The 16,156-nt window shown below is 36.3% G+C and overlaps 4 protein-coding genes across 8 annotated transcripts in view; 1 reads left to right on the top strand and 3 right to left on the bottom strand.

Moving 5' to 3' along the window:
* Nucleotides 1–2: 2 nt before the first annotated feature.
* On the bottom strand, nucleotides 3–4,971 carry FIG4 (polyphosphoinositide phosphatase FIG4). Of its 2 annotated transcripts, XM_031991690.2 has the most exons (14): nucleotides 4,747–4,971; nucleotides 4,389–4,614; nucleotides 3,922–4,086; nucleotides 2,992–3,376; nucleotides 2,690–2,933; nucleotides 2,410–2,605; nucleotides 2,151–2,349; nucleotides 1,491–2,066; nucleotides 1,310–1,422; nucleotides 990–1,230; nucleotides 716–931; nucleotides 467–649; nucleotides 224–392; nucleotides 3–152 (listed from the first exon to the last, which is right to left on the bottom strand). In XM_031991690.2, exons 1-14 carry the CDS (start codon nucleotides 4,828–4,830, stop codon nucleotides 63–65), a joined length of 3,087 nt encoding a protein of 1,028 aa, XP_031847550.1. In that variant the 5' UTR covers nucleotides 4,831–4,971; the 3' UTR covers nucleotides 3–62. The 2 variants fall into 2 exon arrangements, with proteins under 2 accessions (XP_031847550.1, XP_031847551.1); XM_031991691.2 differs by lacking the exon at nucleotides 3,922–4,086.
* A 179-nt stretch (nucleotides 4,972–5,150) lies between these two features.
* Nucleotides 5,151–6,157, bottom strand: LOC116433527 (uncharacterized). Its single transcript, XM_031991688.2, has 3 exons — nucleotides 5,989–6,157; nucleotides 5,434–5,574; nucleotides 5,151–5,361 (listed from the first exon to the last, which is right to left on the bottom strand). The coding sequence occupies exons 1-3, from the start codon at nucleotides 6,061–6,063 to the stop codon at nucleotides 5,224–5,226; spliced, it is 354 nt and encodes a 117-aa protein (XP_031847548.1). The 5' UTR covers nucleotides 6,064–6,157; the 3' UTR covers nucleotides 5,151–5,223.
* A 48-nt stretch (nucleotides 6,158–6,205) lies between these two features.
* Nucleotides 6,206–13,698, top strand: LOC116433524 (uncharacterized). Of its 2 annotated transcripts, none has more exons than XM_076370439.1 (6): nucleotides 6,206–6,318; nucleotides 6,529–6,745; nucleotides 7,400–8,260; nucleotides 8,346–8,497; nucleotides 8,999–13,047; nucleotides 13,129–13,698. In XM_076370439.1, exons 3-6 carry the CDS (start codon nucleotides 8,082–8,084, stop codon nucleotides 13,138–13,140), a joined length of 4,392 nt encoding a protein of 1,463 aa, XP_076226554.1. In that variant the 5' UTR covers nucleotides 6,206–6,318; nucleotides 6,529–6,745; nucleotides 7,400–8,081; the 3' UTR covers nucleotides 13,141–13,698. The 2 variants fall into 2 exon arrangements, with proteins under 2 accessions (XP_076226554.1, XP_031847542.2); XM_031991682.2 differs by having other exon boundaries at nucleotides 6,529–6,594; nucleotides 6,700–6,745; nucleotides 8,346–13,047; nucleotides 13,129–13,697.
* Nucleotides 13,699–13,767: 69 nt separating this feature from the next.
* GABA-B-R3 (gamma-aminobutyric acid type B receptor subunit 3) overlaps nucleotides 13,768–16,156 on the bottom strand; it is a 39,264-nt gene continuing 36,875 nt past the window's right edge. For 2 of the 3 annotated variants that reach the window (XM_076370440.1, XM_076370441.1), the window contains 3 exons: nucleotides 15,954–16,154; nucleotides 15,619–15,846; nucleotides 13,768–15,501 (listed from right to left, as the gene is read on the bottom strand). In XM_076370440.1, the coding sequence (XP_076226555.1) occupies nucleotides 14,825–15,501; nucleotides 15,619–15,846; nucleotides 15,954–16,154 (1,106 nt within the window). In that variant the 3' untranslated portion in view covers nucleotides 13,768–14,824. The remainder of the gene's footprint in view (nucleotides 15,502–15,618; nucleotides 15,847–15,953; nucleotides 16,155–16,156) is intronic. The other variant, XM_076370442.1, reaches the window with a different exon arrangement.

Raw genomic sequence — 16,156 nt, 5'->3', positions numbered from 1 at the left:
TGTATTATGAAATTTAATTTTTATTTAGTTTACAAAATATGTACATAATTTTTTTATTTTTATTACATTTTGAGATCAATCTGTGTGAATTGATCTTTTATATAATTTTCGTATAAATTCATGTCGTTAGGACTAGGTATTGATCCACCAACCTATGTAACAATCTTCATGTAGCTCATAAACAGTAAGAATGATCATTAATTTACACATAAAATGTACTTACATTAGCTCTTTTGACGTATTGTTCGTATATACTTATGCTACATTCTTTCACTATAGGTAGCGCGATCACGGGTGTCGTAGTCTCTGGGTACGATGCTTGTTGTATTAATTTGGATCGAAGTTTTGTATAATCCGATGGATAAGTTGCATTGCGTCCAATTAATACAAATCTGCGAGATCATTTTCAAAGTTAAAACAACAGTACATGGAAAATGAAATTTTTTCTGAACTTTCAATCACTTACTTTTTATACAATACTAAATCGTTTCTTTTCGGGTATTCAGGTTGTGTACCATATACTTCCTTCATAGATGGAAACAATGACTCAAAAGATACTAATTCCAAATTTTCTTTAGATGATATTAATTGAGAATCATTGGTATGCTGATGACTTTCTTCATCATCTGAACTAGAGTCTTCAGTAGAACTGTAAAATAAATAAAATTCATTATTACATAATTATATATGAATTAAAATGTCAAATTAATGTTACCTCGCACTTGACGTAGTACTACTGGTGCTACTTTGTCCAGTCATTGAAGGATTTTTCATATTTAGGTTTTTACTACCCGTTTCTTCCCTTCTTCTACCTGGCCGCACTCGTACCGCAAATGGGCTAAAGTTCGTCGTAAAATGTGGCATAAAATCTCTTACGGAATGACTAATTTTATATGTATAAAGTTCGGAAAATACAGATAATTCGTAAGACCTGCAAAAATTATTTTATGTATGGATCATAAATAACTAAGCAATAAGATGTTCAGTACCTGTGATAATCATAATAAACATCAATCATTTCTTCTAATGAATTCTGTACTTGTATCATTTCAGTACAGGATTTCGTTACTTCGTTCAACGCATAAGGGAGACACTTTAACACGCTGGTATCCCACCACTGCGTTAAGAGCTTTGTTCTACGAGAATAATGACAAGCGGGTTTATGATGAAGATAGTAATCAGTTACAAGCTCCCAAATTGGAGGCTTCCCTTCCTCAGGTATGAACAAACCTGTTTAATTCACTTATTTGTTAATTAATTGATTAATTCACTCTATTTCTCTATGTTTTTTACAAACTTTTTTATTTACCTAAGAATAAATTAATTGTATGTTGTTTTTCTTGATCGCTGAATGTGTTACTATAATACCTACTTAAGGTTTGCATAATGTCGTTACCCTGACTAGTCCATGGAGCAGTCTTTCTAAATCATAATAAATCATCTACTTAGAATTTTGAAAAATTTGTTTATTTAATGTAATATGGTTTTACCTGTATGTTTTTATTCTATGTACTAATTGAGAACCACCATATTGCAATGCTAATGTATCTCCATGATCCTCATATAACTCCTCCAACATTCTTACACAGTCAGAATCAAATTCCAATTTAGGAGACTCTAATACACCTAAAGCACATAACTGAAATCCTAAAGCACATTTTCCTATTGCAAATTGTGCGGTATTCGTACGATCTAAACAATCGACACAATTTGTTCTGATAATTCCAGTTTGCAATGTGCCTTTTTGGCCAAACCATTGTCTTACTTTATGTTCTATGTGATTTAACTCATAATTATGTTCCATGGTATATTTAGAGCCATTATTGTAATGTATAGATATATTATTAGTATTATCATCTGCTGAATCTAAAGAACTTTGAACATTATAGGAACTGAGCGATAAAACTGTGCTTGAGTTTGTTTTATTCAATTTTTTAATATTATTTGATTGAGCAGAAAATTGATTTTCTTGACTGTAGTATGGCTTTTGTGACTGAAAAATACCTGTCTTTAGCACTGCATTATATGCTATATTTGCCAAGCGAGCCATAACATTGACCTTTTTCCTAAAAACACAGTATCCTCTTACTATATATTTCTTCATTCAATTTTTTCATAACTTGTAATATAAGTTCTCTGTAACTCTGTACCTTTTATTCATTCGAGCCATATCAAAACTTATGTATTGAATATGATGTTCTGGAGGTAAAAATTGATTTAAATAATTGACAGCCATACACAATTCTTCACTTAGTGTACTCTCGTGTTTCTTTTTCTCACGTTTTTTAACAAGATTCAAAATTATGATTGGAGATCCATATCTTTTCAAGAGTTGATTAAAATGTGCGCCTACATTTATTAATCACGAATTAAATATTATACTAAATACAAAACCCTTAACACTGTTACCTGCAGTTTCTACGTAAGGATCAGCCAAATCACAAGTAATAGTCGGCTTAGGAACAATTTTACTAACATCTTGACTCCAATGACCAGGAACTGATCCTCGCATTTGAACAAAAGAACTGAAACGGCCTTTACTTAAAGAACTTACTCCGGAATCGTGAACTATTTGTTCTGTTTCTACTTCATTGGCAACATCTCCCTTAATTAAAAAAATTTTATTGAGATAATTAGCTCTGAATAATTGTGACCGTGACAAAAGTGTGTATTCTATAATTGAACTTACATCAAAGTTTGCGCCACGCTTTAAAAATCTAGTACCCGCATATTTGTTACTTCTTCTAGCAATGATAGTTACATATATAGATCTCCCAAAAATACTAACATTTGATTGACCAATAAAACCATGTATAATATATAAAATCCAATCACGATGTAAATCTTTTTCTACTGGTTTTAAGAGATGAGAGTTCCATACAAATCGGCGATGTGGATTATTTCGTATACCGTAATCAATATATTTCTCTGTGCTAATGAAAAAATTTATTATTTTAACTAAACTAAATTTTTCAACACATTATTACACACCTATTATTCTGATAATTCTTTCGAACTGCCCACATGTTAAAAAAATCTCCTGCATCTTCTACATCATCATTGTCTGATTGATTAGAAATTTTATCAGAAATATTTGGCATATTTGATTTAATATGTTTTGGGGTACTCATATTATACTGTAGAGTGTGTGTTAAATCATATGAATAACTAAAATAAAAGTTGCTGCGAAGATCAATACTTTGAAACATTTTTACATATCTTTGTTCATCAGGATGAAAGATACGCACTGTATCATTTGGAATATAAATCATTGCAGTATCTTCTATTTTATATATTGTATGGTGCCCAATTACAGTAACTCTACGTCGTTTTGTCACTAGGATTATATAATATCCTTCCAGAAAACGTACAAAACCTATCACAAAATTATTAGAAATTATTTTAAAATCATTGCAATGAATATATTTAAATATGTGTTTGTTTCTATCCATTAATATATATCTCATACACAATACATATAACATGCTTAAGGCCATGTTTATAAATAAAATGACAAGCAAATATGGTATATTATGCTGAAACACATATGTATTGCAATATGTTACACATGAAATATTTGAATTCGTACAATCACATAAAATATATATGTTACAATTAATTTTAAAAAAAACATCAAACTTTCAATGTAGTAATGTACCATGAATATGTTGCAAAAGATCGCCATAATCATATCAAAGCCATGCTTTTATTACATTATTTTTTCATTACACCAATTCTAGAAATTTTAGTTTTCATAATATAAAAAAAAAGACATATCTGTACCTATATATTTTCTCATATATGCTTATAAAAATTGAAAAAGTATATATACCCTTTAAAAAGTATTAACTGTGTGATATCTTACTGAAAATACTCCATTTAAATGTTAGTTGTTTGATTATTAAGCTCCATAGTCCTTACCAAGAAGGCCGAAAGCTGGCACTAGCCGAGGAAAACTGTCTCTCTGCCACATTGTTTTCCAGGTGAATTTAGTTTGAGTTGGTTTGTGCATCGGCTTTTGAAATTCTTGGTGCTCAGACTCTTCTGATACATCATTATCAGGTGTGGATTCTTTGTAATTGCTGCCTTTGTTATCAAGCAAATATAAATAAGCATGGACTACATTTTACATGCGGTGAAAAAATAAATGACATGCAAATTGGTGAATTTTCAGTTAACATGTCAATTGTAAATGAAATATCAGTATGCTAATGAATTCATAAAAAATATACACATAAAATTGTATAATCTTTATATTTTACATACTTATATGTAAATGTTAATGATCATAATGTGTAAGAACATCATATATAATAAAAGCACAAACATGCTCTAAGAGATTGTAACATATGCAAAACTGAAAGAGAAAGAGGTTTGAAGTTATTTACCAACAATACCAAAAGCTGAAACAATTCTTGCAACTCCACCAACATTATTTCGTTGTCCAGTACGTGTACGGTTGCCCATGTCTATCATCTTCACAAGATCTTTTATCTCATCTTGATTATATTCCCTCTTATCATCTACAACAACTAATTCTTTTGGTTCCATACGATCTATTTTTAATACTCGAAAACGATTTAATGTATTATTTGATCCCATCAAGTAAAATCTCTGAAAAAGAGATTATATTACATCATTAAAACATGTAGTTTTGGTAACATGTTGCAAACTGTATCATATATAGTATTTTAATTAAACAATGTATCTAACATATTAATCATTTATTATTTGTAGTAAACTTACAGACTTTGTTTCATAAAGTGCAATTTTTTGTATGGATGAAATAATAGGATGGAACACAATAACAGGAACTGAATTGTCATCCATTTTACATTAATTATTCTTAATATCCAATAGTTTTAGGTCTTTTAGAATTCTTTATAGTTCAGTTTTACATATGACATTTAATTTCTCTCATGACAAGTAAAACATGTTGTACCTCTGAATTCCATATGACAATCTGATAAACGCTATAGCCATCTAGCGGTAATATGTAGGAACTGAACGTAGACCTAATTTTTTAATGTCTTTAAATAACTTATTAAAAACGATGTAAATGCTTAATACTGATTCACCTATCATAGTATAATTTAAATTAATATGCCTATAAGATCAGAGAGCAATTGGGGGTAGAATAATACAAACAATTTTAATATCTTACTATGAATACATTTATTTATGTTACAGTCACTATTATTCTTATGATATAATGTTTAAGATCTAGTTGCCTTTCTTTTCAATCTGATACCACTTATACAAATTTGCAAAAAAGCCAAACGTAGTGAGTGCAACTGTAAACCGGAACAAAAGCACATCTCTTTTACCTGCCAATAGGTAGGAAGGTACTGACAGATCAGCCTGCAAAATAGTTTCAATTGTATAATCCTTTATAATATAAAATTATATTAAAACATAAAATATGTTTCATACCTGGTATCTTTTCTGAAGTTCTTTTATTTTTGCGGGTACTGTAGAGTAGTTGCTTTTACTCAACGAAGTAGATACTGGTTTAGTTTTTTTAGAATCGAACATCATGGCTCTTGGCTCTCTCTTATCTAATGGTTGAGGACTCTATAAACAAACAACTTTTAATAACTTTCTAATAACAAAAATTAATTATGTGAAGGCATGGCCAAAATAATGAGTTACTTTGTATTATATTGTAAAAAATAATATAAATTTTTAGCTATGGATTTTTTCCTACCAATATTTTGACATCAGCTATTACATAAACATGTAGAATTTGTTCAGTATAAAATTATACATTGTTATCACAGAGCGTAAATGTGTTTCAGAAAAAAATATTTTGTTTTCTATAATTTGTTATCATTAAGAATTTATTCTGTGAACTGTATTTAGAGAAACTGCAATGATAAAAGTGTAATATACTAAGAACAAGTCTGCATTATGTTTCCATGGAAATATTTGATTAGAAGATCCATAATTTGACAGCTTTACAGCAGATTTAATGGAAGTGTTACTTACTAATGGATAAAGAGGTTGAGACTGGGTAGACTGTTTCAACTGACCAGTAAACTTATTAAAATCATGAAACGACATGGCTTCGATTGCGCAACCTATTTTCAGTAGACTGCTTGATATTGACTTCACCACCCTCTATAGGGGAGATTCTTGAATGTTTAGTGTTAAGTATGTTCATGTTGGCGATACGACACTTGGTGATTTTATCAATAATTCCCTAGTGTGAATATGTTTGTTCAGGGATTCTCAACTTCACTGTGAACCATTTCCAATAGATCAACAACACAATTTCTGAGTCATATCTATTAGATATAAATTATATACTTTACACATGTACGTATGTATAAATGTATATATTTAACTTTTCAATAACCATTTTTGATATAATAAAATTTTAATGTCAATAGTATATAATACCCTACTTTTGTAACACATTATCCTCCAAATTTCTATGCATATGTACTATTAATATTCATTGATCTTGGATTTTTTCACATTGTTCTATCTTATTTTATTGTACATACAAATTTGTTTATTTTATAGCTAACATTCTGTATAAAAAGTGGATGAAAGGTTAGAAGTACCAAAAAACAAACACCTACAACCAAAGTATGTACACTCTGGAAGAAATACAGATTTTAGATAATCTACTAATCCATGTAATAATCAGTTTCATTATGAATACTTTATAAATTCTGTCTAACTACAATATAGGAAGCAATGGATTCTCCACAGAAGGATATACGTATCATAAGTTTTTGTAAGTTTATTACTTAATGTATAGTCTTTCCTATAGGTATAACAAACAAAATCAGGAATTTTATAATGATCCTAAGATATGGTTATGGATATAGTTATGAATTTGTTAGTTCAATAATATATAATTTCTAAATACTCAAACTTGTTATGATGTTAGAGTTTTGATTTTGGTATACATAATACCAGAATTTTTATGAAATACATTCTACTACAGAATGACAATTACAACATGTAAATGATCCAAAAAGTACCTAAACTCGTGAATTGATTACAAATGATTTGATTAAGGGCAAATAGATTTCTACATTAGATTGAAAATATTGCAATTTGTAATATCTTCAACATAAATTATATTTCTATTAGGTACAATGAGATTCAATCTATATAAGATCTATAATATATTACATTTTAAAGATTCATTATACTTAATAATACAAAAATTTGTTAGGATGATCTCATATTAATTATTATTGTAATGCACAATTAACTACTTGCACATATAATATAAAATATGAATTATTTAAGAAAGTTAGTCTATGTGTACTGAACTCTAAATACTTTAAGCCAATGAATTAGTATTACAATGTAGTAATATAAACCATCATAACAAAATAGTATTTATAGTTTTATTTTCTTAAACTTAATATGTTTCCAGGTTTTTATATTAGGGAAGATGGTTATAAATATTCCATTATGACCTGAAAGTCTGCAGCTATGCCAAATATGCAATGTTTACACCTGCAGTTATTACAAATAATAGTGACAACATAAAGCAAGCATTTACTCAATAATATTGGGAATTATCCTGTATAAATTATTGCAAAACATTTGTTATATCTTTGACTATAAAAGTGTTTGGATTTCTTAGGATTGCTTCCAATGTTTTCCGCAATGGCAGCTCTGTATATTCTGTTTTACCGACATGTTGGAAACAGCAAAACATATCATGGCTGAATATGGTGGTTTTCTGATTTATAACAATGTGTTGACTTTAATTAATCTATTACATGATATAAAAGAGATGTACAATAAGAATAATTAATTGTGAAACTTGTTAAGACAGATGTGATTAATTGTTCATAGTGTTATCTGATTTTAAGTGTTGTACCAAGCTCATTGTATGTCATGAAAAAGTGTATGATAAAAGCTTGTAGTGAACATGATATATCACTAGATGTAATAGTGTTTCACTGCCTTTAAAGAAGTTCTAAATATTCGTGCAATAATATAAACACTTCTATACTGGAGTCTCATATTCATTTGTGACTTTCAAAGCATCAGACATATTCTAATGGATCATACTCTGGAATACTGTGACATGTAATAAATAGAATCTCATGCCAAGACTACGAAAGGACAGAGGACACAAAACCAGGTGGGGTGTTCAGTATTATGCAGCAGTAAGAAATGCTGTTTTTATGATACGGACACCCCCATATGTACCACCAGAACCACCTCCTTCATTAAATAAACATGAATGTGATACTTTATATGTGTGTCCACAGTGCAAAGATCGGTAAGTTTCTTAATATGTTAAAGGTTTTAGTTTCAATTAGCTTAAAGTTAGGTATGTTTAATATATAAAATTCATTTTGTGTTAGCTTCCATTTTCGAAGTAGCTTGGAAGATCACCGTGTACGGAAAAGTTGGATATTGGGATATTGGTGTCAACACTGCTTTATGACAGTTTGTAATCATGAACCTAAAGAGAGGTCATTATGTTCTGTATGCTCAAGCTTAGAACGTGAAAAACGTATGTATTTAAAAAACAGAGGTTTGCATAAAACTCAAAGGTTTGGATCAGTCCAACTTTTTTTTAATCAGTGTCAATTTCTTGCACATCTGAAAGCTCATTCTATTACAAATGTAAATATGAGTGACCTAATGCTAATGCCTATTCCAACAAACTTGACTCAGAATTGGGATCCTGAAATTAATATAATATGTGAAGCTCTTATGGAACATACATTTATAAAAAAGGTTCATATAATGGACTGGTTAAAGGATGAAAACATTGTCAGTAATTGGTGGCAGGTAACTAACAAAGAGAGGAAAGATGATAATGATGTGGTTAGATCTATTCTTAAAGATTACAAGGGTCATTGTTACTTTCCACCAATAGAGATACCAGTAGAGGAGCAGGTTTATATTTTGAATAATAAGTCTGTATCCAATTTTTATACCAATTGTTCCAATAGTGAAATGATTAATACTACAGAAAATGCTGATAAAATGAAGAATTCTTCCTCTGTAGATTCCACAACACTTATTTCTGATGACAATGAAATTGAGAATGAAGATACTCCTTGTACAGTAAATGACATTGCTTTTGTGGATTGTGGCCCAGCATCAAACTTTTTTGAATCTGAAAGTTCAGTAAGTAATATTTCAAAAAGACGGACTACAATTACCACAAAGTCAAGTAAAAATTTGTCTAACGTTTCTCATATAACTAATGTGGTTGTTAATAAAGCTAAGAAAGTTAGTGCAACACAATGGAACTCTATTTCATCTAACACAATCATGTCGTATGGTAATACAATGATAACACCAAAATTTGGTGAAAAAGATTCTTCTAAATGTGTTATTAGTAAAAAGTCAACGAAAAATGTAATAGATAAATCCAATAAAGGTACAACACCGATGAAACTAATTAGAGATGGCATTAGTATGGGAAAAGGAAGCAAAAGAATATCTGAAAAAAATGTATCGGTTATTGAATCAGTTTCTAAGGTAGAACCTGATACTTCCTCATGTGCAATAAAAACCGAGACGTGCAAAAATAAATTAGAGAAACCAAAGCAAAATACACCTGTAGTAACTGTTAATTCTGCCCAAAAGTTTGTTACACTTCAAAACACGGTACACATTGATATTAATAAAATTATTAATCAATTGCAACCTCGCGTCGTAGGCAACAAGAAAATTTACTTGATCGGACAAGACTCGAAGTCTATCGTTGTTCATAATACGGATGACAAGCCGTCTAAAAAGTCAGTTCAGTTGGTCCCCGATGCAAATCACGAGAACGGCGTGAAAAATAAGGTATTATCGTCAGATTCATCGGAGATCGAGTTAATCGATAAAGATGTGAACAAAAGTGTCCAAACAAAACCAACTGAATCTGTTGCAAAAAAACCGCAGTTTATAAGAAATAAGATTGTATGTCATAATGGACAAAAATATATTATCAAACAAACACCAGGTGCTATAAAACCATCGAAAAGCAGATCCAGTGTTAACAGATCAATGAAGAAAGAGTACCAAGCAGTACTTTGGAAATCTACATGTAGTATCCCGCCATTAATACCTATAAAACGGAGCGACACAGAAAGCTTATCGACACCAGAAAGAATCAACAGCTTGCACGGTGATACCTCCCCTTTAACCCCTTCACCGTCACCATCAGAATTATCAAGCAGTTCCAGTTGTGATGTGCAATCGAAGCAATCCATTCTAACAACAAAGAGCACGTTAAAAACCGATGCTTCTAATTCGAGTAACAAGTCTGCAGATGTTAATATGAAAGAGCGTAATAGCACCGATTCGGTCGCCCCTCTGACTTTTTATAAAGGCGAGGACCAGAACTTGTATCTCGACATGAAGTATCACCCTCAAAAGCCAATCTACACTATTGTTGATTCTGCGAGTATGATCATGAAAACTAAGCACGAAATGCTCAACGAATTCTTTCACTTGACATACGCAGAACTGAAGAAACGATACGATCACTTGCAACAGCTTAACAGTGAGATATTGGCAGTAATGGATTTCGTACCTGATAACATGGTTAAGGAACGTTTGAAAAAAATTAATATCTTGGAGCATGTATTAAAGCACTGTATGGACAAGTGTAGCGATAAGGTTGAAGATAGCGGCACGAAAGATCGGCAATTGGAAGATTGGGAATTGGAATACAATCTCTCGGCGGAGAAAACATTCTGTAAAGCTTGCAAAAAGCCACGGAAGCCCGAGTATTATATTCCAGGATTTTCAAAATCTACGAAGAACGATATCTATTGTTCTTGTTATAGGCACGTTTGTCACCAGTGCGATACCTACCAAGGCAATTCAACTCGGTTCGTGGCACATCAAACGTTCCACGACAAGGAAAAGCCATATTTATGTCCGGATTGTTATCGCAAATTTCTAGCGTTCACGTCGCTGGAGGCTCACACGTGGACCAGCTGTTTTCACCCGTTAAAAAAGCGTGTCCTCGGTTGTAAAATCTGCGAAATAGACGGTTTCAGGGACATGGAAACTGTCGCCAGGCATTTCGCTGTCATGCACAGTCATAATAGAATCGCGTGCGAGAAATGTTATATCGTTTTACCGTCGTACACCGAATACCAGAAGCATCACAAAGAGAAGCACTCGGACACGGATGACGAGCATCCGATAAGGCTGGTCTTGTGTAAACTCGGCCGATGCATTGTACGCTGCGAAGAATACATGCTGCATATGGAGAAACATCTGGTCGTTCAAAGATTAATATGGTTCACGTGTCCCTTCTGCACGTTCATCCATGTAGAAGCGAAACGGATAATGGCTCATCTGCAGAGCGAGCATTTGTCGCAATTGTTCGGGATCATAAGTCCTCGGGTGCTGTGGAAAATCTTGCCGCCGGACATTGCGAGCAGTTTCCTGAACGGCACGCAGCAGTCGATTAAGTCGTCCTGCCTGAACGAGGAATCTTCGGAGGACAGGACGATCATGCCTAAAATTGTGAACACCAGGACCATCACGTCCGAGGTGTTCGAGCGCGGAACCGAAGAAGTGGTCGAGTATCTACCAGTGACCGACTCCGGGCAGCGACCCAAAGTTAACAAGAAGTTCAAAGCTATCACGAAATTCTTCTCGGAATTCAATGAAAGTTTACCCAAGATACTCGAAGTCAGATCGATCGCCGAACAATCGTCGAGCGACGCTTCCGACTCGCCTATCAATGAAAGTGCAATAGAGTCCGTGAAAGGAATGGAAGACGTGGCAGCTCGGAAGGAAGTAAAAACTGATACAAAGCGTCTAAATGATCTTACAGAATCGGAACACGAAATTTCGATCGAAGACATCAAATTGCAACTTTCACCGGGCAATCGGGAGGTGAAGGATGAGCACGCAACAGAGATCGATTTAAGTAAGTTGACGACTGAACCGGCTCAACAAGATAGCAGTTCGTATCTTCGGAAGGATGCGCTGCTGTCGACGAATAAGGATGCAGCTAAAACGGATACCATCGATCAGAAACCATCATGCGAGATAGGCGATGCGAAGGAAACAGAAATAAGACAAACGAATGATACTTTCAATAATTCGAGTCGGCTGTTGAAACCTCCTCCACTCGCCAGAATTCCTCAGCGCGTTCTCGAACCGGAACAGACGTCAAAAACGGAGGGAAGGCCGAAGGTGTTCTCGCGCAGCCAGAAAACGAGTCGACATTTTTATCAACGAATCGCCCTGAACGGCCCACTTAAAGCGAAAGAAACGGTCCTAAATTTCTTCTGTCCCCTCTGCGGAGACCTGATAAATACGTCGTGGTCGGTCGTGAGTAGTCATTTCGAGCAAAAGCACAGGCAGGATTGCAAGCTGGTGGTGGTCAATCCAACGCTGGTGCGAATGTCGCAGGAATTCATAAACGACGGTTACAAGGATTTGCTGGGCAACAGAAAGCGCAAATCGGACAATGCCTCGACGAACACGAAGAGGAGACGAAGGTGGACACCGAAGAAGTACTCGGAGGGTAGAAACGCGAACTTCGCAGGAATCGGGCTGTGCGTGACGCAGGAGACCGCGGAGGATAGCGAAGGGAAATTCCGGTGTAAAAAGTGCGACCAGCGGTGTTCAAACATGATACATTTGAGAGAGCATATTGCGACCGATCACAGGATCAGAGGGCGATATCTGATCTGCCTGGAATGCGGTGACAATTTCGTGGTCGCGCCTAGTTTGCAGATGCATCTGAAGGCGTTCCACGGGATTGAAGACCCCATTGCCTATATGGCAAAAAACCCGTCCTATGCACCGGATAGCATCGAAGATCTCGATGTTGAAGGGAAGGCCATCGAGGCGAACCAGTGCCACGTCTGCATGGCTGTCTTCGAGAACAAGGCTGCCGTGGATAAACACCTCAGGGTTCACGGTATGGCGTTTCTAAATCGAAAAAGGATAGAGGCGCAGAACGCCATGAAGAGTCCGGAAAAGAAAAACGGGACCGACGAAGAAAAGCAGGTACCGGAAGCGACGACGGGACCAAAGGTACCCGTCAGGAAGGGTAAACCGGCTGAGACGATATTAGACAAAATTACTGTAAGTTCATAGTAATAAATTGCGCGCGTCGAACTTGGCGATTTGTGTCCTGGTATTGATATCGTTTGTTTGCTGTTTTAGGCAACCATGTAGTTAACGGAAACACGACTATCCGGAGGCAAAAGCGACCGAAGCATAATAAATACTTAAGAATTCCCATTCTCAAATATGCCAATCTGTGATTTACCGTTTTATTTAAGTGTACGACGAACTTTTCTTGTAATTAGGGCAGTTTAGACAAGGATTGTTAGTTATTTCATAGGATCGTGGGAGAATAGCGTCTCGTTTATCGGAACAGACTTTTATTAACTCGCTCGAGTTAATATAGGCGTATTACCTTGTTTTAGAATAACGAAACGTAATGCGAAACGTAATGCTTCTTGTAAATACGAGCGCGTAACCGTAGACAAGTCGTATTCCAAGTACGTTTGATTCATTACACAACGCGGATCCGTTGAGATCCGATCGTTCGATTTATTCGCGAACTTTGTGGTTTTACTTTGTGTTACTCGATCGTAGGTGGCTCTGTATCTATTGTATCCTTTGGTATTTACAGAGTCCCGCGGTTACAAGTACAAGATAATGTAAATAATTCTGATTTAAAACAGATATAACTTTTTGTACTCTACTAATTCGTATACATCGTTGTACCAAAAGATACATGAAAATAAAATATTCTAATTTACTTTCGGTCATTCTGTACATGTATCTGTCCTCGAGAATAGAAAAGAATCTCATTGATAACAGTCACATAGAATATATATATATATATATTTATCTTTATTACACCGTCTTTAATTGCACCGACGAACATTATTGCTTAGTAATTAGCGGTTCAATGATTGACACATCGATATTATTCGAGGTACGAAACGAGGGTACGGTTGCGCTTCATTTGTTCTTATCTACATATTTATAGATGTATACATAACGCTTCTTTATGCGTTGCAGCATCAAAATATCAGTACATCTCGCATTAAAATTTACAGAGGGAACTGACATTCGTATTTTCGCAATTCTGCCGCGTTACGAAGAATTATATATATATATTTTTTTTCTTTTAGTATTACATCGAGTGCAGGTACTGAAGGAAGGGTTTATAGGGCACTGAACACTTTGATGTTGGACCTGTAAGAGTACTCTCAGCTTGCTCTCCACGATATTTGCACGGTTCGTGCGGTTTCGTACAAGTACATGGAACGATATTGTGGACAATAAAACTGTTAACATAGTCGTCGCATTCTCGATTGGCTGCACGAATCGGTCATATTTATGAACTTTCATCGTTTATTAAAAATAATTTCGCGCAACGAAGAGAAGAATTTGTTGCTTTGGTCCCTTCGCGATCCATATACGTAGTCCCCCCCCGATTTGCTGTATATACTTTTACGGGTCCTGGATTCATGTCTTTGGCACAACTGCTACGGAACACACACGATTAAATTGAAACATCGATTAGTCCTCGAGTCTCGCACATTTGAGCTTCGCTTGAGCTTGATCCTGCACCCGCCGCGGGGCGCAGAAGATTGTCGCGCGCGCGAAGGATTGCGCGATCCCTTCGAAAGGAAAGGAGAACGTAGAATAAACCGATCATATACTTCTATGTGTCGCTCGATCTCTCAAAATGTCTCTGTGCCCTGTTACTATACATCGTTCTTATCCTTTCTCTCTCTCTACTACGAGTAGACGTCGAAGCGAGAATCAACCGATAAAGGAAGAAAAATAACACGACGATGAAGCAACGCTCGCTATTTCATTCCGCGCGACGGTCGTTCGATCAATCTTTGCACGACGGGTTCGCGCGATTGTCCGCCGCTTCCGGTTCATCTAAATTCGCCACGTGAACAATAGGACTCGATGGTCGACTCGGGACCCGGGAATGCTCCGGTTCCCGAGTAAAGTTTGTACTCGCGTCCAGTTGAACTGTGCCAGTCACGGGCTTGGGACGCGATTCAATTTTCGACGGCGTCGCGCCGTTCGTGTCGTCGGACGTTCTGACGTTAGCCGGCGACGACGAGGCGGGAGAAGCTTGTCGGGTAGATTTCATCTCTAATTCAGCGGGACTGGCGGTCCCAGGGCTGTCGTTTCCCCTGAAGAGCGTGCTTGAATCATTACCGAGTCTCGTGTCATCGGGACCCGCTTTAGATTCCGCGGTGCTGGGCAGGCCTAACGATTCCGGAGGTTTTTTCCCTCGAGCGGTGTTTCCCAGTTCGCTTAATGGAATTCCAACTTCACGGGTCGCCCACACGTCGTAGCTGGGACTGCAGGTTAAGCCTCGTAGACCCTGCGGGGCTTTCGTTCGTCTCGCGTCCTCCATTGAATGCCATCTCTGCGACTTCGAGATCGATGATCCGGAAGCGATAGCGTTCAGGCTGTTCGCCGGTACTATTCGATGCGGGAATCGCGGTGATCCGCGGATCTTCTCTCGCGAGGATGTCTGGCTGGTGCTCGCCTCTGCAACAGAAACGCGTTTCATTCGGCGGCTCGAGAATCGCAGCCGTCGCGCGCGCGATCGCTCTCTACATATTTCATCGGGAAGTAATCGAAAATGAACAGTCTGCGTACACTTACTGGGTGGTAGGCTAAAATTGACTCTGGGCTCGCTGCACTCTTTACGACGCAGCCCGAGGCTTAATCTGCGATCCTCTTCGCTAGTGATACTAATTATTGGTCCTGAGCCACAACGGGGATGAGGTGGACGGGCGCCTTGGGCATTAACCTGACAGGTAGACGCGGCCTTCGTCCCTGGCACCAGACCAGCGATGTATCCCATGTGTACTCGGAGCGCTGACGCCACTCCTGTGGCATAACAATAAAGTTACCGGTAATCCGGACAGAATTCAAGCTGATATTCCGTGTACCGTGTTTCTCTCGTTGGTTTCCCAATGATATACTCTCACCCTCACCCGTGAACGACGCGGTCGACGTTTTCCTGCTCGCCGGACGACTGCCGAAAAGGCTGAACAGCCGCTGAAAAACGCCCAAACGGTTCGGCCCCTCGGTCTCCCGGCGACGGTGAAGCTTGTAGATGTCCGCGAGACTTCTTCTGGGACCGTCCGGCTCCAAGTCCGGCTGACTGCTAAACGCTACCGTACCTCGGCGCATTCCT

Source organism: Nomia melanderi, chromosome 9 (assembly GCF_051020985.1).
Source record: "Nomia melanderi isolate GNS246 chromosome 9, iyNomMela1, whole genome shotgun sequence".
Taxonomy (NCBI): Eukaryota; Metazoa; Arthropoda; class Insecta; order Hymenoptera; family Halictidae; genus Nomia; species Nomia melanderi.
The sequence above is the reverse complement of the archived record's forward strand: the minus strand, read 5'-3'. Positions and strand labels throughout refer to the sequence as shown.

Bases quoted from the DNA above. Each gene is read 5' to 3' on its own strand.
- FIG4 (XM_031991690.2), bottom strand. From the start codon at position 4,830: ATGGATGACAATTCAGTTCCTGTTATTGTGTTCCATCCTATTATTTCA. The intron at 1,231-1,309 runs GTAAATAAAAAA...TGAATTAAACAG, and splicing joins TACAATTAATTTATTCTTAG to GTTTGTTCATACCTGAGGAA. The intron at 650-715 runs GTAACATTAATT...TTTATTTTACAG, and splicing joins AGTACTACGTCAAGTGCGAG to TTCTACTGAAGACTCTAGTT.
- LOC116433527 (XM_031991688.2), bottom strand. From the start codon at position 6,063: ATGTCGTTTCATGATTTTAATAAGTTTACTGGTCAGTTGAAACAGTCT. The intron at 5,575-5,988 runs GTAAGTAACACT...GTTTGTTTATAG, and splicing joins CTCAACCTCTTTATCCATTA to AGTCCTCAACCATTAGATAA. The intron at 5,362-5,433 runs GTATGAAACATA...ACTATTTTGCAG, and splicing joins AACTTCAGAAAAGATACCAG to GCTGATCTGTCAGTACCTTC.
- LOC116433524 (XM_031991682.2), top strand. From the start codon at position 8,082: ATGCCAAGACTACGAAAGGACAGAGGACACAAAACCAGGTGGGGTGTT. The intron at 8,261-8,345 runs GTAAGTTTCTTA...ATTTTGTGTTAG, and splicing joins TGTCCACAGTGCAAAGATCG to CTTCCATTTTCGAAGTAGCT.